The sequence below is a fragment of the Microtus pennsylvanicus genome, chromosome 11, assembly GCF_037038515.1.
Source record: "Microtus pennsylvanicus isolate mMicPen1 chromosome 11, mMicPen1.hap1, whole genome shotgun sequence".
Lineage (NCBI taxonomy): Eukaryota > Metazoa > Chordata > Mammalia > Rodentia > Cricetidae > Microtus > Microtus pennsylvanicus.
Genome location: NC_134589.1, coordinates 11593229 through 11621020, shown reverse-complemented (window position 1 = coordinate 11621020; position 27792 = coordinate 11593229). Strand labels below are relative to the sequence as shown.

At 43.0% G+C, this 27792-nt stretch overlaps 1 protein-coding gene across 5 annotated transcripts in view; it reads right to left on the bottom strand.

The window, feature by feature from the left end:
- The window catches only part of Tnrc6c (trinucleotide repeat containing adaptor 6C), a 107209-nt gene that overhangs the window by 56094 nt on the left and 23323 nt on the right, over positions 1-27792 (bottom strand). For all 5 annotated transcript variants that reach the window (XM_075990217.1, XM_075990216.1, XM_075990218.1 and 2 more), the window contains 2 exons: positions 7588-7687; positions 6558-6579 (listed from right to left, as the gene is read on the bottom strand). In XM_075990217.1, the coding sequence (XP_075846332.1) occupies positions 6558-6579; positions 7588-7650 (85 nt within the window). In that variant the 5' untranslated portion in view covers positions 7651-7687. The remainder of the gene's footprint in view (positions 1-6557; positions 6580-7587; positions 7688-27792) is intronic.

Genomic DNA, 27792 nt, shown 5'->3' with positions numbered 1-27792 from the left:
TGAAAAACAAAAAAAAAAACTCAAATGCCCAGGAGCAGGTGACTGGATATGCAAAGTGCTGGTATGCCTGCACAATGAAATACTAGCAGCAAGAAAAGGAATGACCCATTGACACACACAACATAAATGGATCCTCAGGAACTCTGCTGAGCAAGAGCATAATGGCCTAAAATACCATTTATTATACATTATGCTAGGAAGTTAATTCTATGGCAGAAGCAGGCCAGTGTTTGCTCAGGGACAGATGGCCAAGGAGGAAACAGAAGAAATGGGAGTGGAAGGAACAGAGATACTCTTAGGAATGGCTTGATGTCATTTTGAATGGTAGGGATGGTTTCACAGGGGCGTAGCAAACTGTCCTCTTTAAATATCTGCAATTTACTGTATTCCAGTGATATATCAATAAAGGTATTAATACACACACACATGAAAAGAGGTCAAACTGGGGGTGGGGTTGGGGCTATTATATTCTCAAATTCTTTCTCAGAAAGCACACTGCCAGCCAGCTCCCTTTCAAAATTAAATGTAATCTCTAATCTTGGAAGCTGCCTTTATGGTTAAAGTCCCAGCGGCCAGCCAGATTCAGTAGAGAGGTGTCCTACCCTTCAGGCTCACAGAAGCTGAACAGACACAGCACAGGGACCAGGACTAAGTGTCACCTGCTGAATTCTGGGACCAAGGGGCTTTCTGACTTTCTTTAAAATTTAGATTAAGAACTTAATGTCCATGTAGCTGGACTGAATTTGGGATTTAGCAATATGTTTTTATGTTTTAAAAACAGTCTACGTATTAAAAACACCAAAGTCTTAACACACTTTCCTTTGTTCCTACAGGGAAAATTAACCATTTATTATCTCTCCCCCCTTGGGAGAGTAGAATTTTAAAAATCTCTTTAGACATAGAACAACAGAGACAACAAAAGACAAACCTAACCTTTAAAACCTTAAAAGATCTTTGACATAACAACCCTTTTAGTAATTTCTTTCATCTTGTTTGAAAACTACAAAGTGTCTATAAATTCTTTCCAAGAGCAGCAGTTACACAGCTAAGAGACACAAAGACTGTGTTTCCGGTTGTGTGGTAGCAGAAACAACATACAATTTGACAATCAGAAACCAAGGTTCTAATTCTGCCACTAACAAGCTGTCATAAATCATTTAACTCCTTTGGATGGCATTTCCTCACTCAGCACTACTGGAGCTGGAAAATCCTGAAGGAGCCTTCAACTCCGAGATTTTAGTAATCTCACAGACAGGCAAATGAAGTGTCATACAATGCAAACTGTACAGTGCTGAGCCCATTAGAGGAAACAAGTGTAAGCCTGAGATTTTTAGTTATTTTATTTCACTATCTAATGCAGGAAACACAGACCCGGTATTTTATAAAAACTCGCTGTTGACTGCTGTATTCAGAGAATTTTCCACTCAGTGAATGTGTGATGTGGGAGTGTCATATATCAATCTGTTGATTTCACTGGTTAAGTAATAAAGAAACTGCTTGGCCCTCATAGGCTAAAACAGGTGGGTGGAGTAAACAGAACAGAATGCTGGGAGGAAGAGGAAGTGAGCTCAGACTCAACAGCTCTGCTCTCTGGAGGAGAGGCCATGCTCCCCTCTCCCCGGCAGACGTGATCGATAAAGCTCCGACCCAGGATGGACGTAGGCTAGAATCTTCCCGGTAAGCGCACCTCGGGGTGCTACACACATTATTAGGAATGGGCTAGTCCAGGTGCGAGAGTTAGCCGAGAAGAGGCTAGATATAATAGGCCAAGCAGTCTTTAAATGAATACAATTTGTGTGTTGTTATTTTGGGTAAAGCTAGCCGGTGGTGGGAGCTGGGTGGCGGAATACAACCCACAGCTCTTACAACAAATGTGGAATCAAGTTCTTGTTTTGTTTCATCTCCATTAAGTTAGGATGAGACCCATGGTCTCAGAACTCTTCATTCACGTTGATAAAAAGCTTGTGTTTCAAGTGAGCTGCAAGTAAGCTGTGACTGAAACCTAACTCCATGCATGGCTACTCAAAGACTCCGGCTTCAGATGGCTACACTGATGACAGCGCAGAAAAGGTTCTCTGAGAACTAGTAGTTACAAAGTGAACAGACGTCAGGACCTCAGCCCACAGCCGCACCACTAAGACCGCACCTCAGTGATCTTGTCATCATAATGAACAGCAGAGCACTTGCTTTCATAGGCGACGTGCCTTTCAACTTTTTATAGGAAAACTCATCTATATTTATTTCAAGAATATAAAAACATTAAGCTGAAATCAATCATTTATGAGTAGTACCATGTTACTGTGGTTAATTCTGCCCTATACCTCCCAATCAATGAAAAAGGCCCAGAAAATAACAGGCTCACAAAGTTCACATATAAAGCTATTATTATCTATACCCAAATTAAGGCAGGACCCTAAATAAACAGATTGCTGCTCTTTGGACACTGGTTACCAAACAAGGCAGCAGTTAATGTTTTACAACAGGATTTTATCTACCCCATTTCCCTACTGTCATGAGATCACTAAGGTCTCATTAGGGCAGGAGGAGACTCGGGTATTAGCTGTCCTTCTTCAGTCACTAGTACAAAGCTAACGAGCAGGAGAATTTACCAGGAAATTTTTGTCTATGGACAGGCTTAGTAGAAAGTTTTCTTACTTTCTTCCTTTCCTTTTTCTCTCTCCTTCAGTCCCTTCCCACTTTTCTTTCTTTCTTTCTTTTTTTTCAAGATAGGGTTTCTCTGTGTAACCACTCAGACTATCCCAGAACTTGCTCTGTGGACCAAGCTGGCCTCAAACTCACAGAGATCAACTGGCCTGTGCCTACAGAGTACTGGGATTAAAGGTGTGCACCACCACCATCCAGGTGGCAGGAAGGTTTTTCAACAGTTTAGTGTTTGGGTATAAGAGGAGTATAAACTGTGGAATGCATTGGATTCTGCGTAGTTAAATGAATACCTAACGAGATAAGAAGGATGGTCAATAAACATTACAGCGCAGGATGGACACATTTCTTAGGATTGTGTGTGTATGGTATGTGTGCATGTAATGCAGAAAGAAGAGAAACTGATATTAGCTGTCCTCTATTATTTTTTACCTACTTTTTGAGACAGGGTCTCTCAATGAACTTGGAGCTAATCAACTGGCAAAATTATGCCAGAGAATCCCAGGAATCTTCCTATCTTCAATTCCCCAGAGATGGAATTACAGGCATATCCCATCTCACCCAGTTTTTTTTTTACGCAGTGTTGGCATCTGAACTTAAGTCCTTATGCTTGTTTAACAAGCACTTTACCAACTGAACTATTGTGATCTCCCCTCACCCTTTAGGCAAGGTCTCCATTCTGCAGCCAAGGTTAACCTTGAACTCATTACCCTTCAGTTTTACAATGTTTTCTGTAAGGAAGGCATTAATGTAGAGCATTAATTAGGAATAGAGATCAAGTAAGCCTAGAGGGTGAATAATACTAGAAGAAGGCAAAAGTGGACTCACTATTTGCAAGCAGAGCCCCAGAGAGGAGAAGCAGTGTTCCTATCTACAAAGAATACAGGGTTCCTCCTTGTACAATCTGGGGCAGGATGTCAGAAAAAGGATGTTCTAGACCGCCCATAAAGAGATTGTAGGCCAGGACTTGAAAGATGGCTTAGAGAGGACCAGGGTTTGATTCTAGTCACCCACACGGCAGCTCACAACTGTCTGCAAGTCTTGTTCTAGGGGATTGGACATTCTCTTTTCCAGTCTCTGTGGACATACACAAAGGCACAGGCCCCAGTTCAGTTATGATTTTACAAAGACTTTCTAGAAACCACAATTTTAAATTTATAAGGAGGAGAAATGTGTTCTACCTTAGAATAACAGACAGAAAGGACTCCCAAGGTCCACCCCTGTCTGGAGTGCTGCTGTCCTTCTCTGACCACTTTCCTGACGTGGGCTGCTCTGAAGCCCATTGGCTGCAGAGACAGGAGAAGGTGGGCAAGGGTCTGTTATGTGATGTTCCACACTCTCCTTGCTTTGTAATGAACTTTGTACCTTTAGAATACTACTAGCCCTGGTTACAACAACAGCAACCAGGAGACTCACTAATGCCAGGGCCTAGAATAGCCAAAGGCAGTAGCTGAGTGAGGGCTCTAGGAAGCAAGAAGAAACATGCAGATGCAGCCCCTGCACTGTGTATTGCCAGGCCATGACAGGAAACAAACACAGCATTGGCAGGGTACAAAAGCAAACCTGTCTTATGTGAGCACAAATGTCATCACCAAATCAGCTGTGTCCTGTCTAACACCAGTGCCTAACTAAGTGAGTGTCACCTCACAGCAGCTGATTCTGATGGGGCTGATTAATGGTGGAATCTGAGAAAAGTTGGAAACCTGATGCTGCGAATCATCATTAGAAAACAATCTAGGTTGGAGAGATGACTTGATGAGTAAGAGCACTGGCTGCTCTTTCAGAGGAACTGGGCAAGTTCCCAGCACCCACACGGCAGCTCACAACCACTCTCCAATTCCAAGGGACCTAAGTACCCTCTTCTGCTTCCACAAGTGCCAGGCACACATATGGAACATATGTAAACATGCAGGCAATATAATCATACATTTAAAATAGAAATAATTAATTGATTAAAAAGAAAATTATGGAGAAGTACTTTAGATTGTTTTATTTATAAGAACACAAAACAACTGTTTTTTTAAATTTTATTTCTTATATTTTATTTTTAAGCATTTTCTTTGTTATTTATTATATATACAGTATTCTGTCTGCATGTACATCAGATCTCATTACAGATGGTTGTGAGCCACCATGTGGTTTCTGGGAATTGAACAGGAGAACAGTCAGTAATCTTAACCTCTGAGCCATCTCTCCAGCCCCAAACAACTGTTTTTTAGGACAAACCCAAAGGGCAGTTCGCCCAGCCATTCAGAAGAGATAACAGAGCCCAGCTGACAGCCACTCGCCAGCACAGTAACACAAAGCAGGGATCCCATACAAGGGACAGCACAGTTAGTTCAGTCTTTACACAGTTGTGAGCAGTCAATGTTGGGAAGTAAACAATTAATAAATGACAATGGAAACATATTATAAAAATGGCTTTTTCAAAGTGTGGGGGGGTGGTGAAAGATACAGAAAGAGTTCTATAAATGACGGCTAAGAACCACTGTTTTATCTGAAATCATAAATTCAAATACAGCCACAGCCAAGCCTTTTGGACCCTTCTGAAAATATTCTAACAGAGCAGAAATGTCCTTGTACCCCTGCTGCTTCTGATATTCATGTAACAGTGAATGCATCTCTTGACACAACTCTAGGAACAGGGTGCAAGGACTAACGCACAGGGTGGGAAGCGCTAGCACCAGTTATTGCCTTTACTACAGTACAATGAAGAACTCAGGTCCTGTTCAGTTATGAAGTAAATTCAAGTAAGATCATACATATAATTTTAACTTTGAAAATTACAAGATACCAACTAGAAGTGAAGTATTGGTATAGACTACAGCTGAGAGAATTCTTATAAAGCCCTTACAATGCCAGCAAGTGTACATGTGCAACTGCATCTCGTCCAAGGGAAGACAGAAAAACTGAGGCACCAGTGAAGTGCAGCCTCCCTTCACTGACATCAGTTACGCTCTAAGGATAGGCCCCTTTCCTGTGTCAGTGCATCTGTCTTTACAACAACTTGACGAGGCAAGAACAATCCATCATTTTTCTCATTTTAAAGATGCAATACCTGAAGCTTAAAGAAGTACACTGTCATGGCTGGAACAGAGTTGGTCTCTATGACCCATGAGTGTCCCTACTGTGTCAGGTATGAAGTGGAGGGCTTGGGGGTACAGCTTCCCTGAGCTCATTCTGAACCTCCAGCATACCAAGCATGTCTGAGCCACACTGAGAATTGCCTGTGTTTCTACCAACACTGTTAAGATAAATAGGCAAGTAAGCTCTGGAAAGAAGCCTCTTACGTATCAGCAAGAAAGAAACAGACTGAGTCTGCAAGGGAATAGCTGGCAGTAATTACGGAAGTTCACGCTTTAAAAAAATTTAGCTTTCTCTGGGTCTTATTCTAAATGAATCATCTTCCTGAATTCATTCCTTATTTGGTGGAAACCAAAAGGAAATTTAAAAGTGTTGTTGAAAACACAGATAACATTTTCTAAGCAGTTTTATATTAACCTAATGTCAATGAAATGGAGCTATATAAAACCAGTTATAAGTGAAGAGCTTCAAAATGTATAATAAAGGTAGAATCAAAGACAAACTTTGATCCTTTGTTTTAAAGTCACCTTCTGTGGTTTAGGTTTGAAAGCACTAGCTCTTGCAGAGGATCTAGGTTTAATTCTCAATACCCACAATGGTGGCTTACAACCATCCCAGTCCTAGAGGCTCCAAGGCCCTCTTCTAGGCTCTGGGGGCACTACACACACTTGGTGCACAGATACATATGCAGGCAAAATATCCGTCTATAAACATAAAATAAATTTTACAAAAGTCACCTTGTTGCAAAGTTTGGTACTTCTATAAAAAGTATCCCCCTCCCAAAATATATATATTACAACCAAACAACTTACCTTTGGTTTTTTGATCAGCAGCCTGAAAAAAAAAATCAGAAATGCTTTAGAAATGATTGTGTGGAATGCACATATTGATGACAGTTAATTAAGAAGACTTTCATTTTAGGCTTTTCTCTTCCAGTTTCTTTGAGACACAGAGCCGTGACTATCCTAGAACTCACTGTGTTGAGCAGGCTTGCCTCAAACTCAAGGCACATTACTTAAATGAAAACAAAGATGGGTGGTATAATTTGGTATACATGGAATGAGACAGAAATATGACTATAAAGTTTAATACGGTTTAAAGAACTCTAAAAGACAGATTTTTAATTATGTATGTATATTTGTGTACATATGTGCACCTAGATGTGTGTGACCTTGCATGTGAGTGCATGTGCCCAAAGGGTCCAGAAAAGGGTACTGGATCCCTGGAACTGGAGTTACAGTAGGTGGCTGGAAACCTCTCAATGTGGGTGGCTATGAATGAACTTGGGTTCTCTGGAAAAGCAGCAAACGTTTTTAACTATTGAGACATCTCTCTAGACTGGTTTGTAGAACTTTTTATTTTAACATTTATAAATAGGATTTATAAAGAATATTTACCAAAACTTCAAAAATTATTTCTAGCTTTTCTAATGCTGTCAGTTTCATGACCCCTTCCTGATGTTTTAGTTGGAGCTGCTCTGGGCTGAACACAGTCCTCTTTCAGAAGGCATGAGCATTCTTGACACATCAACTATACAGCCCCTGGAAACAAGACTCTGGTGCGTCTGACTCTTTTAGAAAAGACATTGTGCAGCAGTCACCCTAAACTCACTTCACTAGCCAAGCAGCTATTATTTACTAATTATAGATTTAGCATATTGCTTTAAAACAGTAATAGAATCAAGTGTGGTCACGAGACAGTTATGCTAATGCAGATGCGACACACATGACTGCAAGGGCATGGAGGAAGGAATTCTAGAAATCAAGTGTGGTCACAAGATAGCTTCAATAATGCAGACGTGACACACAACCGCAAGGGCACAGAGGACGGAATTCTGCAAACCTTTTTCTGAGCACCTTCCTTCTTTTTCTTGTCTTCCTGCTTTTTCTTTTTCTTTTCTTCCATCAAACGTTCCTCTTCTCGTGTTTCCTGTTCTTTTACCCTATTAAATATTTAAAAAATGGTATTAGTATGATGACTGATTTAAAACCTATTAAAACATGAAAAAGCAACCAGGACTGGCGGCACAGGACTATTTGGGAAGCTGAGGCAGGAGAATCACAACTGGCCCACAGGGTAAGTCTGAGTCTGATCTGTGAGTGGGAGGGTGCTAAACTGTACAAAAGGACTTGCTTGCTTTGTCTGCGAGAGGCCCTGGGTCTGAGACTCAACACTGGGTAGAGGATAGGGATAGTATCAGTACACAAAGTCTTGGGCTAGACATATATAGAATGGAGTCAGTCTGAGAGGATGTCAGAAATGGAGGTTCACCCAGGACTACAGCAATTGCCCTGCTTTTTTTTTTTTTTTTTAAATAAAAAGTATCTCGGCTGTCTAGTTTGTTTGGTCCACATTTGTGGAGAAGCAGACTAATGCTGAGCATTGTGTGAGAAATATGGAAGAAGGTACACCCTCCATCAGGCTAGTGCTTTTCAAAGTATTGTCTCAACCGACTGCCATCACCTGATTTTAAGTCAGAAATGGCGGATCACCCAGTACTATAGCAATTGCCCTGATTTTTTAAAAAAATTGTTTTTATTGAGCTATACATTTTTATCCACTCCCTTCCCTTCTACCCCTCTCCCGTGACCACCACACTCCCAATTTACTCAGGAGATCTTGTCTTTTTCTCCTTCCTATGTAGATTCACATATGGCTGTCTTAGGGGTCCTCTTTGTTGTCTAGGGCCGACGACTATAGGTTGGTTTTCTTTTATGTCTAAAAGCCACTTGTGAGTAAGTACATATTATATTTGTCTTTCTGGGTCTGGGTTACCTCACTCAATGTTTTTCTCTAGATACAACCATTGGCCTGCAAATTTAAAAATATTAATTTTTGTCACTGTGTAGTACTCCATTGTGTACATGTACCACATTTTTCTTATCCATTCTACAGTTGAGAGGCATCTAGGTGTTTCCAGGTTCTGGCTATTACAAATAATGCTGCTATGAACAAGGTTGAGCACATGTCCTTATGGTATGACTAAGTATATGATGGAGGAAGGTCATTGGCTAATAAAGAAACTGCCTTGGCCCATTTGATAGGCCAGCCTTTAGTTGGGTGGAGTAAACAGAACAGAAGGCTGGGAGGAAGAGAAAGTGAGCTCAGACTCGATAGCTCTCCTCTCTGGAGCAGATGCGATGAAGCTTCTACTCAAGATGGACGTAGGCTAGAATCTCCCTGGTAAATCACCACCTCGTGGTGCTACACACATTAATAGAAATGGGCCAAGCAGTGTTTATATGAATACAGTTTGTGTGTTGTTATTTTGGGGTATAAGCTAGCCAGGCGGCCAGGAGCAGGGTGGCAGGAAGGAAGCCCGCAGCTCCTTCTGCAGAAAGCATCATTTGGACATGCACCCAAAAGTGGTATTGCTGGGTCTTGAGGTAGGTTGTTTCCTAAGTTTCTGAGAAATTGTCATACTGAAATCCAAAGTGGTTGTACAAGTCTGCACTTCCACTAGCAATGGAGAAATATTCCCCTTATCTCAAATCCTCTCCAGTATAAGTTGTCATCAGTATTCTTGATCTTGGCCATTCTGACAGGTGTAAGAGGGAATCTCGGAGTTGTTTTGATTTGCATTTCTCTGATGGCTAAGGATGCTGAGCATTTCCTTAACCGTCTTTCAGCTATTAAAGATTCCTCTGTTGAGAGTTTTCTGTTTAGGTCAGTACCCCATTTTTTATTGGATTATTTGTTCTTTTGATGTCAAGTTTCTTGAGTTTTTTTTTATATTTTGGAAATCAGTCCTCTGTCCGATGTAGGATTGGTGAAGATCTTTTCCCATTCTGTAGGCTGCCGTTTTGTCTTGCTGACCAATAAAGTGGCCCTATTAACAGAAGCACTGGGCTCTAGACCTGCTGCACTGATGATACCCACCCAATCCATACACCTAACCATCAACAAGTCCAGGACTCCTTTCCATGGATATGTAAGTAACTAACTGATGACTGGCTGGTTGTGACTGGCTTGGGTCTTGCAAGTGCTCCAGTTAAAATACAAGAAGCCTGGAAGTGCTTCCTGCTGTTCAGCTCATCAAATCTACTGCTCAGTGCATGTGCCAGCATGTGGGGCTCCCTTCTAAACCAGATCTTCTTCTGTGGATACTCAGCTTAGGGGCCACATCACTTTCTATAGTTAATTCTTTCACTATGTGGTCGTGGATGGCCTGAAATTCATTATATAGATCAGACTGGCTTCAAACTCAGAGATCCCCCCTGCCTCTGCCTCCTGAGTGCTGGAATTAAAGGCATGTGTCACCATGCTCAGTTTACAGCTAATCCTTTTATCATGGTTTATTCCTTGAATAAAACACACCCATTATACCACTGCGAGGTTTCTATATCACTACTGGACCTACACTAATACAGGTGGCAGGCACAGTTAACAGATAAATAGGAGGAATAATGTGCCCAAAAGTCTCAGTCAACCATCGTTTACCCATGCATAGACGTTGCTTTGTATTGAATAATTTTGCATTTTTAAATTTATCAATGTATTTTATGTAACTACATATAAAAAAATTTCAACCTAGAGGCAGATTGTTCATGACAAAATACTATCATAATAAAATTGATATAGTGGGAATATCTCTCAATATTCTGTTTTCAAAACAGTGATTCCTCAGTCTTTGAATTCCAGTCAGAATTAACTCAGAAAGCTTAAAAACATCCAAAACCAAGACTGCTGCTACTCATCTGGATGGAATCTTTGTGGGCAGGACTCTGGCATCAGCATATGTAAAGCTTTCAGATGATTCCAAAAGCTCTACATATTATGAACCTTGAAAAATGACTATTCGTTGACCTTAGAGATACTCTCCAGGGATGTTTTCACGGTAAAAGTTGTGTTCACACCAAACCATTCTAGGTATAGGTAATCCTAAGCATGACCAGATATGCTACAACCATGCAGCTTCAGCCACACATCTAGAAGAAAATAAAAATCATGCCAAGGGCAGGTAGGACTCTGTGTTAGAGAGGTATTCAACAGAAGGACGAATAAAGGATTTCTGCTTAATTCTATTCATCTGCAAATTAATTAAGGCCAGCTACTCTTCAGACCAGGTAAGTGTTCCCCCTTTACTGCTCCTGTTTACATGACAAAGCACCCCAGAAGCAACCACTTCTTCCCCCAACTCCTACTATATAGCTGCTGGGGTTTTTTTCATTAATTAAAAAAATTGACTGATGTGGAGTGTCATAGATCAATCTGTTGATTTCATTGGTTAAGCAATAAAGAAACTGCATGGCCCTGATAGGTTAAAACATAGGTGGGAGGAGTAAACAGAACAGAATGCTGGGAGGAAGAGGAAGTGAGCTCAGAGAGACACCATGCTCCCAGATGCGATAGCTCTGCTCTCTGAGGCAGACGCATGAAGCTCAGACCCAAGATGGACGTAGGCTAGAATCTTTCCTGGTAAGACTGATGCCACACAGATTATTAGAGATGGGTTGATCGGGATATGAGAATTAGCCTGTAAGGGCTAGAGTTAATGGGCCAAGCAGTGTTTAAAAGAATACAATGTCCGTGTAATTATTTCGGGGCATAAGCTAGCCAGGCAGCCGGGGTGCTGGGGATACAGCCCCGCCGCTCCTATTACAACAATCGACAATCTAACCACATTTTTATTTTTTAACCTAAGACATGCCCACTCCTCTCCTGTGTGTCAATGGTGTCATCTCGAAGCAATGGGCGCTGAAAGTTTCTTGGAAATTCTTAGGAATGCTCTTGCTGGGACTGGGAGCATAGTTTTGCCTTAGCACATCTATGGCTCTGGGTTCAATCCCCAGGTCATCACCCTCCCATAAAAAGAAAGTGGCTGCAGCTGTAGCTGGTGGGATAAGGGTGTGCACCAGCAAATCCCGAAATTGAGGCCAGTCTCAAACAGCCAAAACAACCCTGAACCAAACCAAAAGATTCACCATGTGCTTACTTTTTATTTTTGGTGAGCCTAGCCTTTAGTGGCTGTCAGGAGCCAATTTCCTCCTAAAATCATTACAGGAACCATCACCCTGGGGAGTCTGCAGAGAACCCCACACCCCTAATTGTGTTAAGAATGGTTCTATTGACAGAGCCTACCCCACACCCAAATTGGCTGTTAATGAGAGCTATCTGTTAGCGGAACCCACCCCACATTCCAAACTATCTAGGGAGCTAGGTGTGTCAACTTCCAGGCCTACAGTGACCTGACTGAAGGTAACCTCCTGCCTACGTGACCAACGTGAACCACGCGGCAAGAGCCCAGGCCCCTGTGCCCATCCCCCAACTCTTTACCATATATAAAGCTGTACCCCATCTGTAATAAACGGAGGCTCTGACAAACTTTGCACGGCCTTCTTCCTGTCTCCTAGCCCATATCTTACAGGTAGTGCCTCTCCGGGACCCTGGAATAACTGAACTGCCAGGCGGGCTACTAACCCTAGACTGAGTAGCCCACCCAAAGGCAATCAACAAGTGGCTGAGCCATCTCTCCAGCCCATGTGCTTCTCTTTAAAAGTAATAAATGAGATGTATTTACTATTCCTTTTCTTCTGTGTTACTTAATGATCTATTCCAGTCAGTGCGGGGCTTGGTTTTTTCTTGCTGTTTTGGTAATGATGGATGGGGCCTGTCTAAGTGTTACAGCTCTGAGGGAGGAGGCTTTCCCAGTAAGGATGCTACAATTCTGAAGGGAAAGGTATCCTGATAGTCAGGAGCCAAGGAATACCACAAAGTCATGCACAAACCTCACACAAGAGATTTATTGGGAGAGACACAGAGGGAGCAGCAAAGAACTGAGCGGGGGCAGACTTTACATAGAGTTTCAGTGTGTGTGTCTGTGTGTGTGTGTGTGTTGGTGAGTTTTCTTCAAGCATGTGAATGCAGCCAAGAAGCACATGGAGGTCACTTTTTTACTTTTTGTGGAACCTTTTCCTCCACTTTTGAGGCAGGATCTCACTGTGTTGTCCCCTGCCCTGGCTGGCTTGAATTTACTATGTAGATTAGACCAGTCTTTAACTCAGAGAGATCCACCTACTCCTGCCTCTCAACTACTGGGATTAAAGATGTGCACTGCCATGCTCAGTGGATTATACAGAGATACACAACTGGTCAAAATGCAGAGAACACTGACAGTGGAGTGCCCATTCCAATGGACACCCCTGCGATGCTGCAACCCCCACCCTGAAGCTCAGGGAACATCATGGAAGAGGAAGCAGCCCAGGACCCCTGCAGATAGCACTGCATAGACATGACAGGGCCAATGTGCCACGCACTCTCAACTACATGATACCCTAAACATGCCAACGTGAACAGGGGAAACTCCATAAGGTCCTACCCCCAGATGAAGGGCTACAGGTTGTCAATGATGCTAAGAGAAGAAGAATCAGTTTCCTTCATGGACAAGCTCCCACATAGATTGTCCAATCCCAAGAAGTCAGCCCTGGACATCTGTTAATACCAACAATGCTAAATGGACTCAGCAGATTCATATACATGTGTGTATATATATCCAAGTATACACACATAACATGAATATGTATGTAATAATAATAATAAAGAGGAGGTTGTGAATTTGGGAGGGAGGGAGCATGGGAGAAGTTAGAGGAAGGGGTAGCATGAGAGTAATGTAGATGCGGTACTCATATATGACATTCTCAAAAAAAACCTAACACATTAGGGCAGAAAGACTTGCAGGTCAATTTGCTCTCAAATAAGTGACATATTCTGTATCACTTTTTTAATAAAAAGGCTTAGTAGTGATATTATTCCCAATGCCATATGGTTAGCATGTTTCCTCTTTTGGTGCACTCCCCCCTCCCGGCCTCTACTTTCTGTCTTTGTGAATTTGACCATATAACTAGCTTATACAGCTGTGATTCTAACTCCTATGATGTCAGCAATGCTGACTACACTCCGTTAGGCTACTGGCATTTGTAAAAGTGTCTCTTTAAGAAAGGGTGCATGGTGGCGCATGCCTTTAATCCTAGCACTCAGGAGGCAGAGGCAGGTGGTTTTCTGTGAGTTCTAGGCCAGCCTAGTCTACATAGTGAGTTTCAGGACAGCCAGAGCTATATAGTGGGACCGTGTGTGTGTGTGTGTGTGTGTGTGTGTGTGCGCGCAGCAGGGGGAGGGGGACTGGAGAGATGGCTCGGCAGTTAAGAGCACTGACTGTTCTTACAACGGCCCAGGTCTGATTCCCAGCACTAACTCATAACTGCCTATAACTCCAGTCCCAGAGAATCTGACACCTTCCTCTGTCCCCTGCAGTTACTGCATGTACACGGTGCATGGACATACACACAGGCAAACACCTATATATGTAAAATAAAAATAAAAAAAATTTAAAAAAAGAAAAAAGGGTATGTAGAGGCGAACCTCTAGAAACTGCATTAGCTTCCTTTCTGTTAGACTGGAGGCCTGGCTGGTCTAATATGTTAAGTTGAGAATTGATTAGAAGGCACCCTGCTGCTGCATCTCAGTACACAGTCCTGGGCAGAAGGACAAATCCTTTTTAGGTCACATGCTTTTTTTCTGCAGATACATATGTGTCTCTTACATCTGAGTTCAGAAACTTCAGAAACTTATATATACTCTCAGTGGTTTTTGTGCTCACTATTCATGCTTAGCATTTGGCAGATGGATGTTTTCAAGTTAGGTAAATCTGTTTCAGCTCTTTATTTTGTGTGTGTGTGTGTGTGTGTGTGTGTGTGTGTGTGTGTGTGTGTGTGTGTGTGTGTGTGTTGCTGCAGATAAGAATCTAGGTCCTAAACCAGGAGCATTGGTGTACACCTTTAATCCCAGCAGACTCAGAGGCAGCTGGAGGAGGATCTTTGTGAGTTCAAGGCCAGTCCGGTCTACACAGTGAGTTCCAAGACAATCAGAATTACATAATGAGACCCTGTTTCAAAAACTTAAAACAAATGAAAAATCCAGGTCCTGGCATGCTGAGCAAGTACTCCATAGTCAAACTACATGGCCAGACCTTGGTTACTAAGATAAGGTCTTGTGTATAGTCTTAGTCAGCCTGGAACTTGCAATCTTCCTGTCTCAGCATCTTGAGTGCTGAATTACAGACATGCTCTGTGCTGGCTTCCTGAAAATATCTTCCTTTGGTTTTCTTCTTTTTTTCTGAGAATGGATCACATTATATAATTCAAGCTGGCATGAGTTTTGCCATTATCCTTCCTCAGCCTCCTCTATGTTGAGGAACACACTTGTACACCACAATACCTATCTGTCCTTCAGCTTTCTAAAGAGCATACTGAAACTTTCAGATGGTCTTGGATTGACCATGTGTAATTTTCCTTTTTAAGAAGTTATTTTCTAAACCGGGTGGTAGTGGCGCACGCCTTTAATCCCAACACTTGGGAAGCAGAGGCAGGCAGATCTCTGTGGATCTGAGGTCAACCTGGTCTACAAAACGTGTCAGTTATACAGAGAAACCCTGTCTAAAATCAAGTTATTTTCTACTAGTGTGCGTGTGTGCATGAGTGCATGCGTGCATGAGTGCATGCATGTGTGTTTGGCTCTCTTAGGTCCTCCAAATCTGTGGATACTTAAACATTTAGGTAACTTTCCCCTTTCTTGAATGCTTCATTCCCAACACCTTGTCATTGTTTTGCATATGCGAACCTGTTCTATTCCAGCTGCAGGTAGGAAGGCTGTCTCCATTTCCTACAAAATCACACTTCTCTGCTAGACTGAGGAGCTTTGTGTGCATGAATAGATGAGATTGATTTTATTGTGGATTCTGACCTTAGAAACATCAGTCAAGGAGCTGGCTGTTGTGCTAGAACAGCCTCAAATGCCAATCATATTATTCCCTCCTGGTTACCACACCTTTGATCTAGTATTAGGTACAAGACCTTAGCTGCCCAGAACTGCCCCACTGCTGGAGTTGTCCCAGACTATCTTGTACCCTGACTTTAACTTCCTATCCTTATTCCTATTTTTGTTGTGTCCATTCTTACTGAAACTTCTATTTTCTGACTCTTCCACGTCCTTCCAAGCTGTTGTCATTACTTGCCTTCCTTAAGAGACTAAAGTCTCAGGACCATCTTATATGTTCCTTAATCTAGTATCACAAGAATGGCATGACCAATGAAAAACATGTTACTAGTTCAGGAAGGCAACAGACTAAGGAGGGAGGGACTGATCATGTAACACGCATTTCTGGCCTGGAAATACAGCCATAAGCAAGGCACTGCACACACTCAAGGACACACATCTAAATGACTCTTGTACATCACTGTCATCAGTACTGCTCCCTGCCTGACAGTCAGGTCTACAGAACAGCCAGGGAACTCTGTGGCGGTTTTAAAACAGCTTCCTGTCTTCTGTTAGTGCCCTGGTGGTAGCCCTCTCTGTCTCTGTGGCCCCAAGAAAAATCTAGAACCATCTAAAATTTACCAAGGACAAAATCTTCCATGAGCACATATTCTTTTCTGATATGATCAAGTAATAATTAGTAAGTTACTATCTCTCTTGTGGAGTTAGTAATATTATAAATTTGAATTTGGGGAGCTTCTGGACCTATGGGACAGTTCTATAAAAGGCTAGTACGTACTGATTAAACAGGGAGCGGATCAGTGTTTTTAAAATGTTCTGATGTGTGTGTAGCTCATGTCTGTGTGTGCAGGTGTACATGGCAAATTGCACATGTGTGCATCCTTCTGGAGGCTGATGAAGGGGTCTTCCTCAATTTCTCCATTTTCTATTTTGAACCTGGAGCTCACTAGGTTTTGCTAGTCTGACAATCCAGCTTGCTCTTCCTCCAGTAATTTTCTGTTGCCACCTCCTGTGTTGGAATTACAAGCAGCGCGCGCACACACACACACACACACACACACACAGAGCCAGCTTCACGGTCCTAGAACATTTATTTATTTTATAGCTAGAAACTTACTATGTAACCTAGGCTAGTAGGGAAATTGCTATGGAGACCAGGTTAGCCTCGAATTAGATCACATGTAGCCTGCTTCTACCTCCCTAGTGCTAAGTTAAAGGCATGAACCACTCTGCTTAGCTTCCTTTGGAGATGGAGGTGCCTTTGTTTCTGATCTCACTGACCTACCTTAACTCACTGTTTTACTCTGTCTGTATCCTCCACTCTCCTGTGTATTTATTTCCACCACCTCCAAACAGTCCATGCCAACTACCAAGTCTCCATCCGTCTGAGTTTTACAAAGGATTTAATAGTTTTGTAAAACTGGGACCCTGCTACACATTCCACTTTGCATCCTTCTTGTCCTATTGTATACCTATGATGAAAGAATTCCCCACCCCAGTTGACAATCAAACCCACTCCTTAGTGGCTCCTTACCATACTGTGGTGTGACTGCTGTCATAATGCACTCAATAGTTCCTCCACTCATACACATTCACTTGATTTTCAGCTTACTGTTACTGCAAAGGAAACCTTGCTCCCCTGCCCAGTTTCTCTTAGGGAAAACAGCATTGCTCTGATTGGCAGGTGTAGCTTCTGTTTCTGTAGTGGGAACTAGGTAAGGAGGAAATGTGATACAGGGCTCTAAGGCTGGCGCCAGGCTGGACATGAAGTATCTGTGAGACAAACGGTGGATGGTGGGATCATGGGGATAGCTTTGGCTTGAGCTAAGAGCTAAGGCATTTAGGAGGCAGAGGCAGGTAGATCTGTGAGTTTGAGGCCGGCCTGGACTACAGAGCGAGTTCCAGGATAGGCCCCAAAGCTACAGAGAAACCCTGTCTCAAAAAACCAAAAGAGTCTGGGATTTCAGTACATGTTTCCTTCTTAAACCATCTAACAGTCATGAGATTGGAGGGTGCAGCAGTCAGAAGGGAGGGAAGGAAGAGTTTCTTTCCAAGGCTCTATGGCCACATGTCAGCTGTCTGAAACCACATTTCCCCAGAGAAACAAGTTTTTTTTTTTAATTTATTTATTATGTATGCAGTGTTCTGCCAGCATGTATCCCTGCAGGCCAGAAGAGGGCACCAGATCTCATTACAGATGGTTGTGAGCCATCTGGAAATTGAACTCAGGACCTCTGGGAGAGCAGCCAGTGCTCTTAACCTCTGAGCCATCTCTCCATCCTGAGAAACAATGTTTTAAAAAACAAAAGAAATTATGTAGCTGGGAACTCAGCTATTCAATGTAAAACCAATCCAGACAGGAAATGCTCCAGATTTCTTGACTTTTGTTAATTGATTATTCCCTGTATTTATAAAGTAGGAGTCAATAAAAAGCCCGAGGTTCGTGTTTCCTCTGGGGGTTAGCTACCCTGAAATCTAAACCATTCCTCATCCTGAGTTTCTTCTACACACAGGAACCCACATCCTGGGGTTAGTCTGGCTAGAAAGTTCATTTCGTCAAAGCATTATCTATCTCATTCAACTCATTATGTAAGTGAGAAAGGGTACATCATCGTTTAGAAATCTGGGTAGCTAGGTGGTGAGAGGACGTGATGGAACACAGATGACAGGTAGACCCCTGAGTTTGAAGCCAGTCTGGTCTATAAAGGGAGTTCCAAGACAGCCAGGGTTACACAGAGAAACTCTGTCTTGAAAACCAAAAATTAAAAAAAAAATTTGGCTAATTCAGGAAGAATTTCTTTGCAGTGTTTAGGTTAGAAGGGGCTGGTAAATGTTATCAAACAAACTAAAAAGAGAAGAGGAGAGCAAATGGTCTTGTCCAGACTAAATTCAACTTCTGTTACCTGCTGTGCTCAGGAAGCCTGTGCTCGACTCTAAGGGCTGTATGAGAGAATGGGTCAAGACAGTCAAAGATCTCGAGAGGGAAAATCTGACTGGAAAGGCCCAGCAGGGCCTGAGTAACACTGAGTACTTGATAGACTTTCCATACAGCAGGGCCTGAGTAACACTGAGTACTTGATAGACTTTCCATAGTCCTGGGAGCGAGAGCCATAGGATTGGGTTCCATGGAAATGTCCAGTCACTAACACAGAGTATGGACACAGTGCTTGGACCCATGCACTAAATGATTCTGAAGGACAGGACCAGAAGGCGAGGAAGCATCACCTCTAAGGATCAAAGGGTAACAAGGTGACAGACTCTCTTCCTCTTGAGTGTGAGAGGAACAACCTGTGATTTGCTTCTAACCATCAGAGTACAGCAAAGGTCTATGTCACTTCCCTCCCTCCCTATGGACAGAAGCCTGGTTCTAGCAGACTGTCTGAAGTCTCCCTCTTGACCGGGACCTTTGAAGACACAGCTCACTGTTAATCTCACTGCTACAAGGACTTGACTTTTGTCAACTCTGGCCTGAGGAAGACTGAGGGGTGATCCTTCCTCAGAGAAGCCTTCAGGGGAAACCCAGCCCTGCCTTAACTACCTCTAACCCTCAGAAGCTGTGAAACACTAAATGGGTATTGCTGTAAGCTACAACATCCATAAACTTGTTAGCCAGCATAAGAAAGTAATACAATAAGAAAGAACATCTGAGGCTGACCAAGAAAGCAAGCAAGCCCACAACAGACTCTCTTTTTGCTGATTTACCAAAGACTAAGAAAATACAAAACACAAATAGAGAGGAGCAAGCACAACTATGTGGACTCCCCAAAGAGGAGCTGAAATTTAGGAACTCAACCTGGCTGGAGGTAACTTTCTCATCTCTCTTCTCTCACATTCTGACCAGGGTACAGGTTGCCTCAGAGTTGTGCTGTGGTAGGGGCAGCCAGGCAGCTCAAGTGGACAGAGCCCCTAACCCCACTCCCCCCCCCTCCCGTTTCCTCAGCGGAAGAGAAGAAAGAAGGGAGCTAGCTGGGATGGAATAATGCCAGGGAGGAGTCAGCTAGGAAAGGGATTCTCCCCGTTCTGGTACTAGCTGTCACAGCCTGGGCTTACTGCTGGCTCCACTGTCACAGTGGACACAGACAGCACAATCAGGCTGTGAGAAGTGCGGTGCAAGGTCAACACCCTCTCAATCTCACACCCATTCCCCAGTGCCCCAGGTAGTGAGTGAATAGAGGCCTGGAGTCTGTGCGCACAGAGTGTAATGTCAACTATGGTCTGGACCCAACTGTAACCTTTACTTTGGAATGTGGAGAACAGTCAAGAGATCTGAGCAGTAGCCTTCAGCTTTCCAAAGAAACCCTGGATTACTGCCATTTGATGCTAAAATGGGCTTCAGCTCCAAGATTCAGTTGTTAAGATTTACTACTATGGGACACTTGCTCAACTATGTTCATAGCAGCTTTATTTGTAATAGCCAGAACCTGGAACACCCTAGATGCCCCTCAACTGAAGTATGGATAAAGATAAATGTAAATGTGGCACATTTACACAATGGAGTATTACTCTGATGTTAAAAACAATAACATCAGGAAATTTGAAGGCAAATGTTGAGGGAGGTCCTTCCACTCCTCCAGCCAATAGCCACCAAGATACCAGCCCATTGGGGTGTGGTCTCTCTCCCTTTAAAAAAGCGACCACTTCCCTTCTCTCTCTCTCTCTCTCTCTCTCTCTCTCTCTCTCTCTCTCTCTCTTTCTCTTTCTCTACTTCCTGCTCCTCTTCAGGCGACTATACTCCCTTTCTGGTTGCACAGAGGGCTGTTGTCTGGGATGGTGATCTGTAAGTTTTTTTCCCCTTTAAACAAATAACCATTCTATTAATCATAATTCTAAACTGGTGTGGGATTGTTTTTTGACTTACGCCTTCATCTTCAGGCAAATGGATAGAACTATAAAAAAAAATTCATCCTGAATGAGGTAACCCAAGCCCAGGAAGGTAAACATGGTATGTTCTCACTCACAAGTGGATATTAACTGTAGAGTAAAGAATAGACATGCTACAGTTCACAGACCCAGAGAGGCTAGGTAACAAGGAGGACTGGGGGGGGGGAGAGACACATGGATCTTTTTGGGAAGGGGAAATAGAAGAGATCTCTCCTAGTTGGACTGGGGGCAGGTGGGTATAGGAACTTGAGGGATCAGGTTAGGGACAGAGGGGCAGAATGCTGAGTGAGATGGCTGGAAAGGGGGGTTTTATGGGGCTGGGTAGAAGCCTGATGCAAGGGAACCATCTATGAGTCTACAAGGATAGCCCCAGCTAAGAAAGACTCTTGGCAGCAATGAATGCATAGCCTGAACTGGTCATCTCCTATGATCAGATTGGTGACTACACAGGTTGTCATCAGAGAGCCTTCATCCAGTGACTGATGGAGGCAGATTCAGAGACCCATGGCCAAACACTGGGTTGAACTCAGGGAGTCTTGCTGAGGAGAGAGAGGAAGGATTGTAGGAGCTGACGGAGGAGGGTGTCAGGGATATTCAAGGAAAACCCACAGAAATGGCTAGCCTGGCTCATGGGTACTCATAGAGTCTGAACCAACAACCAGTGAGCCTGCATGGCACAGACCTAGGCCCTCGGCATATAAGTGACATATTGTGTAGTTTGTTCTATCTGTGGGACCCCAGCAACAGAAGCAGGGCTGTCTCTGGTGCTTTGACTGGCTTTTAGAACCCATTCCTCATTCTGGATTGCCTTGCCCAGCTTCAACACAGGGGGAGGGGCTTGCTCTCACAGCACTTGATATGCTTTTGCTGATGCCCATGGGAGGCTTGCCCTTTTCTGAGAGAAAATGGAGGAGGAGTGGGAGGAAGGTGGGGAGGTGGGACGGGAGGCTGTAATCAGGATGCAAAATAAATTAAATTAAAACACATATAATCGGAAAAGAAACCTGAGTATATAAATTAAATTAAAAAAAAATTATTACCATGGCCTCAACAAAGGAAGATATAGATCCCAGCAGCAACTCTCAGTTTATCCCACTTAAGAAACAATGCCCCCTGCTGCCCACCTTAGACACACATCTCTCTGAAGCTTGACTCCTGGTCACCAACTAAACTGGTTCAACAGTTTTGCTGGCTTTCCTGTCAAATATGGTGATCATCTACACATATCAACACCCTTTCCTTCTGCACTGGTAACTGCACCTCAATTTCCTGCACAGAGCTACTTCAATCCAAAGTCCTTGAGGGGCAGTATCTTCAGGGAAGCACTGGGTGTGTAGCTAATCAGCAGGCAGCACAAACTGGGCTACAGTGCTTGGACTCAGGGATGGTTAAACACGAGGAGTATCCAGAACTACAGGCTAAAAGCTGCAGTAGGCTTCTCTCAGCTAGAGATCCCAAAATGAAGGCAAAAACCAGAAAGCTGAATTCAGCCTGCATGGGCATGGCCTAAGTCAGAACATATTCCTGAGCCCAGTGGCATAGAGCCTACCCTCTAAGCTAGGGAAGAGCTTGAGCTTCACCAGGCAGTTAAGATGGTAGGGAGGCAGCACGTGGCTGGGAGCATTATCTGCACTGTTGGCAGTCCCCTATCCATCAGGGGCAGGTGCTCAAGTCTCTGGTGTGATGTGGGAGTGTCATATATCAATCTGTTGATTTCATTGGTTAACTAATAAAGAAACTGCTTGGCCTGATAGGTTAGAAAATTAGGTAGGTGGAGTAAACAGAACAGAATGCTGGGAGGAAGTGAGGAAGACGCTCCTCTCCTCTCCAGGGCAGACGCGATGAAGCCAGCCCCAGGTCAGACATGCTGAATCTTTCCCGGTAAGACTGGTGCTACACACATTAAGAGAAATGGGTTAACCTAGATGTGAGAATTAGCCAGTAAGAGGCTAGAGCTAATGGGCCAAGCAGTGTTTAAATGAATACAATTTGTGTGTTGTGATTTCGGGTATAAAGCTAGCCGGTGGCCAGGAGCTGGGAGGCGGGAAGCTGCCCTCAGCTCCTTCTACACTGGTGGGGGCTGGCTTTTTGTCTGAGCAGTTCTTGCAGCTACCTCTACCTGACCAAAGTTCATTTTTGTTCTCCCCTAAATAACTGTTATTTTCTATCGCATGTAACTTAATCCTAAAAGCCAGGGTTATCAAAAGTCCATATATTTATTTGCATTTATATAATCTAGGCTTGCCCAGAAAGGCTAACTAAGTACTAACCAGATGCAGCATCATTAACTACAATTTGCCTTAAAATCAAAATCAATTTCATTCAGTAAACATCCTGATCACTAAAAACCTTGGCATTACTCTATTAACAAGCCCAACTCTGTGCGTATGTGTGTGAAGGCCAGAGATGTTTTCTTCTATCATTTTCTACCTTGTTTTCATTTGTTTCTTCTTTTTGAGATAGAGTTCCTCACTAAATTTGGAGCTCACTGCCCAAAATAACTAGTCAGCAAGCTCCAAGGACCTACCTGCCTCTCCTCTCATAGTGCATGCACTGTACTGTGCTATTCTGCGGGTGCTGGGGAGCTAACTCAGGTCCTACTCTTTTAGAGCTGGCGCTTTACTGACAGTCATCTACCAGGCTGGGGGACATTTACTTGTTTTTGTTCTGTTTTTTTTTGGGGGGGGGTAAATTCTCCTGTAGCCTAGGCTGGCCTCAAACTCCTGATCATCCTGTCACCGTGCCTGGCTTATGTGAATGTTTTTTATATCACAATTAAGTTCAAGAAAGTCTCACTTTTTATTTGTTTACTTAATTTTGAGGCATTATGTAGCTCTAATATGTAGCTCTAGCTGTCCCAGAACTCACTATGTAGACTCTGTTGGCTTTGAACTCACAAGACAGCTGCCTGCCCCTGCCTCCTTAGTGCTGGGATTAACTGTGTACTACACCACACCTGGCCTCTAGTCTCAAATTTTAAAATCACAGTATAATTTTAACAACACTCCATTTTCACATACATATTTCAAATATGGTTTAAATAGAAAGGAAACTCACAACTCATTTTTGAGAGGCAGTAGCCTCTGCTGGCTCATCCTGCTGTTCATGCTACAGTGGTTGGTTACTACCAACAAGCTCTCACGGCTTGCTGGGAAATCTGACAATACATACTATATACTCACTCATGATCAGCACTCCCAGCTGCTGAGGTGTTTGGAGGTGGGGAACTGGCTGGTTATTCATTAATTGGCCCCAGTGCCAACTTCTGCTTCTTGCCTGCTCTGTGAAATGGATCTGTGACATTTAACTACTTTTCTTTTCACCAGCTGGCACCATGTTCAGCTTCTCTGGCAGAGGGCGCTGGAGAGAAGTAGACAAATTTACCTCCCAGCTGGGTGCTCCAAGGCAGGTTCCTGTAAGCACAATGCATAGGGGCTCCCAGGAACTGCTTTCATAGTGCACTGTAGCTCTCTGGCAAATTGGGTCTACATGGCAGGCACCTCAGAGACTTCTCTGCCATACCAGTGATGTGGATGCCAAAAGGATGCCCAGCTTATCTTCCCCACTACTCCAGCCCTGGATATACTTAATGACTCTTCAGGATTGTTTTCCTTATTCAGATGATTACATGTTTGTTTGTTTTCTCTTAACTGAAAGAAACCTTCAAATGACAGCTTATTTTAAAGCCTGCCAATAAACTGAGAGTTTAAAAATACTTTCATACCAATAAACAAAGTCACAGATGTGTTTAAATAATGAATAAATTAAGTCAGAGTATAAAGCTATAAACTGAATTTAACTACCATCACGTAAAACTGGAATCTCAGACCAACAGGCAGAGTGAAAGGAGCACTGTTGAATTTATGTCATTTCTAAGCTCTAAAACTAGGGATATATGTGGGTTTAGGAACCACTCTCCCTTCATGACTGTGAAAGAGAGGACAAAGCCCAGCACCAAAGCCTCAGGCCGACACTGAAGTGATGAAGCAAGCCTGCAGCAAGCCATCAACATGGGAACAAGACCGAGACCGCCAGTCACCAGTCTCCAGGGGACCTGCCTGTTCAAAGACGCTACAATTCTGTGAACTAGAAGAGCTGTTAACACCGACATTCAGCTTCAGGAGTCATTAAGCTAACTGTGCTCAAGCTGGATTCTAATTTGGGAGAGGCAGGAGGCAGACAAGACCTGGGTAGAAATAGCTTGATGACAATCTCCACAAAGGAAAAAATCAAATATAAAAAAAGATGATACCACCCTCCACCCCATCCCTTGATCTAGAAATAGCTAAAGCTGAGTGCTTGCCTTCAAAGTAAGCAAAGGTATATGCTCAGCACAGTGAATAGATATTTCGCTAACAGTCTCTATAATGAAACTTAAACAGAAAAGGTTTCTGTGACTAATTGTAACTGCAGGAAAGAAAACCATTTAGTACCAAAAATACTGACAGTTTCCACTGAAACATGAAATGTAGAAACTCCCAGAAAATACCTGACAAACACTTGTTAAAATTATTATTTTATTTTCAATTCCACATCAGATTCAGATCAGAGGAGAAACAAGGTCTAAATAGATTTAGAGCACCAGTTCTTGAATGCCCTTTTCACAGGGGTCACATATCAGATATCCTGCATATCAGAGATGTACATTATGATTTATAACAGTAGCAAAATTACAGTTATAAAGTAATTATTGCTAAATGAAGATAAATTTATGGTTGGGGCCACCACAACATGAGGAACTATATTAAAGGGGCAAAGCACCAAGCTGAGAACCACTGATCTAGAGGAAGCATGCAAGACATAATGGTATTTTGTCTTTATTCTTTTGCTCAGCAAACACAAAGCCATATACTCTTTACTGGACTGAACAGATGAGACCAGAAGACCTCTCACTTTATGAAGAATGTTTCCTGCCAGCAACGTGTGTCTCTGCTCCTCAAATTCCTACCTGGAAATCACTGCCTTCAAGTGACAACGTGAGCCTGAAGGGCCATGTAACTGACACCAACACACACAAAAAAGCAAATCTTCCCTGTTATTCTCATAAAATCAGCGTATTATCAGCTGATCACATCCACAAGGAAGCAACAAATAAATGTAGGCTGTTCAGTTCTCTTTCTCCAGGGGCACCACAGTGAACAAAGCCTGGGACTTCAGTTTCTCCCAAGTGCAATCGGTAAGTTTAAACTGTCACTGTGACTGAAATTTTCCTAAGTGACACTGATATAAGTGAGGAGCTTGAAGAAAGATCCAGACAGGGCTAGAGAGGTGGCTCAGAGGTTAAGAGCACTGGTAGCTCTTGCAGAGCTCCTGAGTTCAATTCCAGCAACCACATGAGGCTCACAACCATCTGTAATGAAATCTGGTGCCCTCTTCTGGCCTGCAGGCATACATGCAGGCAGAATACTACACAAAATAAATCCAGACAAAAGCACATCTTCTCTGTAAACACATAGTGGCCTCTTGGAGAAGGTGGCACACATCACACACACAAGAGCATGCACAGAAGTCAGGCTTCAAGTTTCTCCACAGGCACCCACCCAGGATTGTTACAATCCTAAAAGGTGCAGTAACTGTCTTCACTACACAGAACTGGTTTGGGCTCTACACAGCAGCTAGGGCCCCAGACCCTGCTGCTCATCTGTGACAAGCTCCCTAACGCCCAGTCATTGCCACTTGTGATTCCTCTATTGCTAAGGTATTCTCTTTAAGGCAACAAAATGACACTCAGCTAAAGCCACAGATGAGGTGGGAAATTGGTGTTCTGTTAACTGATACTGACTGCACCGTACCTCTTGAAGGCCTGGTTTCTGTCCTCAAGGAGCCGTTATCACAGCCATTTAAACAATGGGGTCATCAATGAGATCTCAACATTTTACATCTCTACAACTTTGTCTCTCAGGTAAAGTATAAAAGCTTGGACTGGGGGCTGGAGAGATGCCTCTGCAGTTAAGAGCATTGCCTGTTCTTCCAAAGGTCCTGAGTTCAATTCCCAGCAACTACATGGTGGCTCACAACCATCTATAATGAGGCCTGGTGCCCTCTTCTGGAATGCATGTAGACAGAGTACTGTATACATAAAAACAAACAAACAAAAACTTGGGCTGTAGCTCAGTTGGTAAAGCATTTGACTAGAATACATAAAGCCCTGGGTTTAATCCCATAGCACTGGGTATGGTGACATGTGCCTATAATCCCAGCACTTCAGAGAGGGAGGCAAGAGAAAAAAAATCAAATAAAAAATTGTCTTCTGCTATACAGTGAGTTCAAGGCAAGTCTGGCCTACACAAACCGTGTCTAGAAAAAAATTATAAACAATTTCCTGGTCCAGAAAGATGGGTAAGCAGGTACAGGTGGAGTACTACAAGGCCCGGACCATACTCAATCCCAGAAACCCACCTGGTGGAAGGAAAGAACTGACTCTCGAAAGTCAAGCCGCCCTCTGACCTCCACCTGTATGCTGTAGTAGGCATGCATACATACAAAATAAATTAAATAAAATGTAATTAAAATTTTCCTCAAAAATAAAAATATTACCTCTTTGTCATTTATCTCCACACACACATACTATTAAATAAAATTTAAATATATAGTACCCAACAAGTGATTTGATTCCAGTGTGAAATGTACACTGGAGAGCCTGGGTTAAAATGCTAATTATTTCTGAATCTTGAGCTCTACATATACTCAGACAAAAGCAAAACAAAGCAAAGGCTGGAGGGAAATGTGTGTTTCTAATGAGACAGTGGCTGGAAGTTCATCAGTAATCCCTGGTGTAAAGTAGATGCAGGGGCAGACAGGTGTAGAATGGGACACTCTTGAGGCTGAATGGTGCAGTGAGAATAAACAGATGTTAGACATCTACCTAGCATGAGGTCACAGGGACACAGTAAACCACCATGCTAATTTATAGACTCAACACGCTGTGATCACTGGGTTGGAGAGAGGGCTCAGTGGTTAAGAACGTGTGTTCTCACAGAGGACAAAGGTTTGATCCCTAACAACTATATCAGGCGGCTTACAAATGCCTGTTAACTCCAGAAACGGGGGTAGGCACCTGAACATACACACAATTAAAAATGCAATTTAAATGTTTTCATGTTATTTATTTTTTTGTGTATGGGTATTTTGTGTACATGTATGTCTATGGATGAACCTGTGCAATACCAACAAAGGCCAGAAGAGGGTGTCAGATCTCTTGGGACTAGAGTTAAAGATGGTAGTCATGTGGGTTCTGAGTCAAACTCCAGGATCCTCTGAAAGAGCAGCCAGGTGCTCTTAATCTTAACCACTGAGTTGCCTCTCCAGCCCCTTCACTCACACACACACACACACACACACACACGCACGCACGCACGCACGCACACACACATTTTTGAGAAAGATCTCACTAAA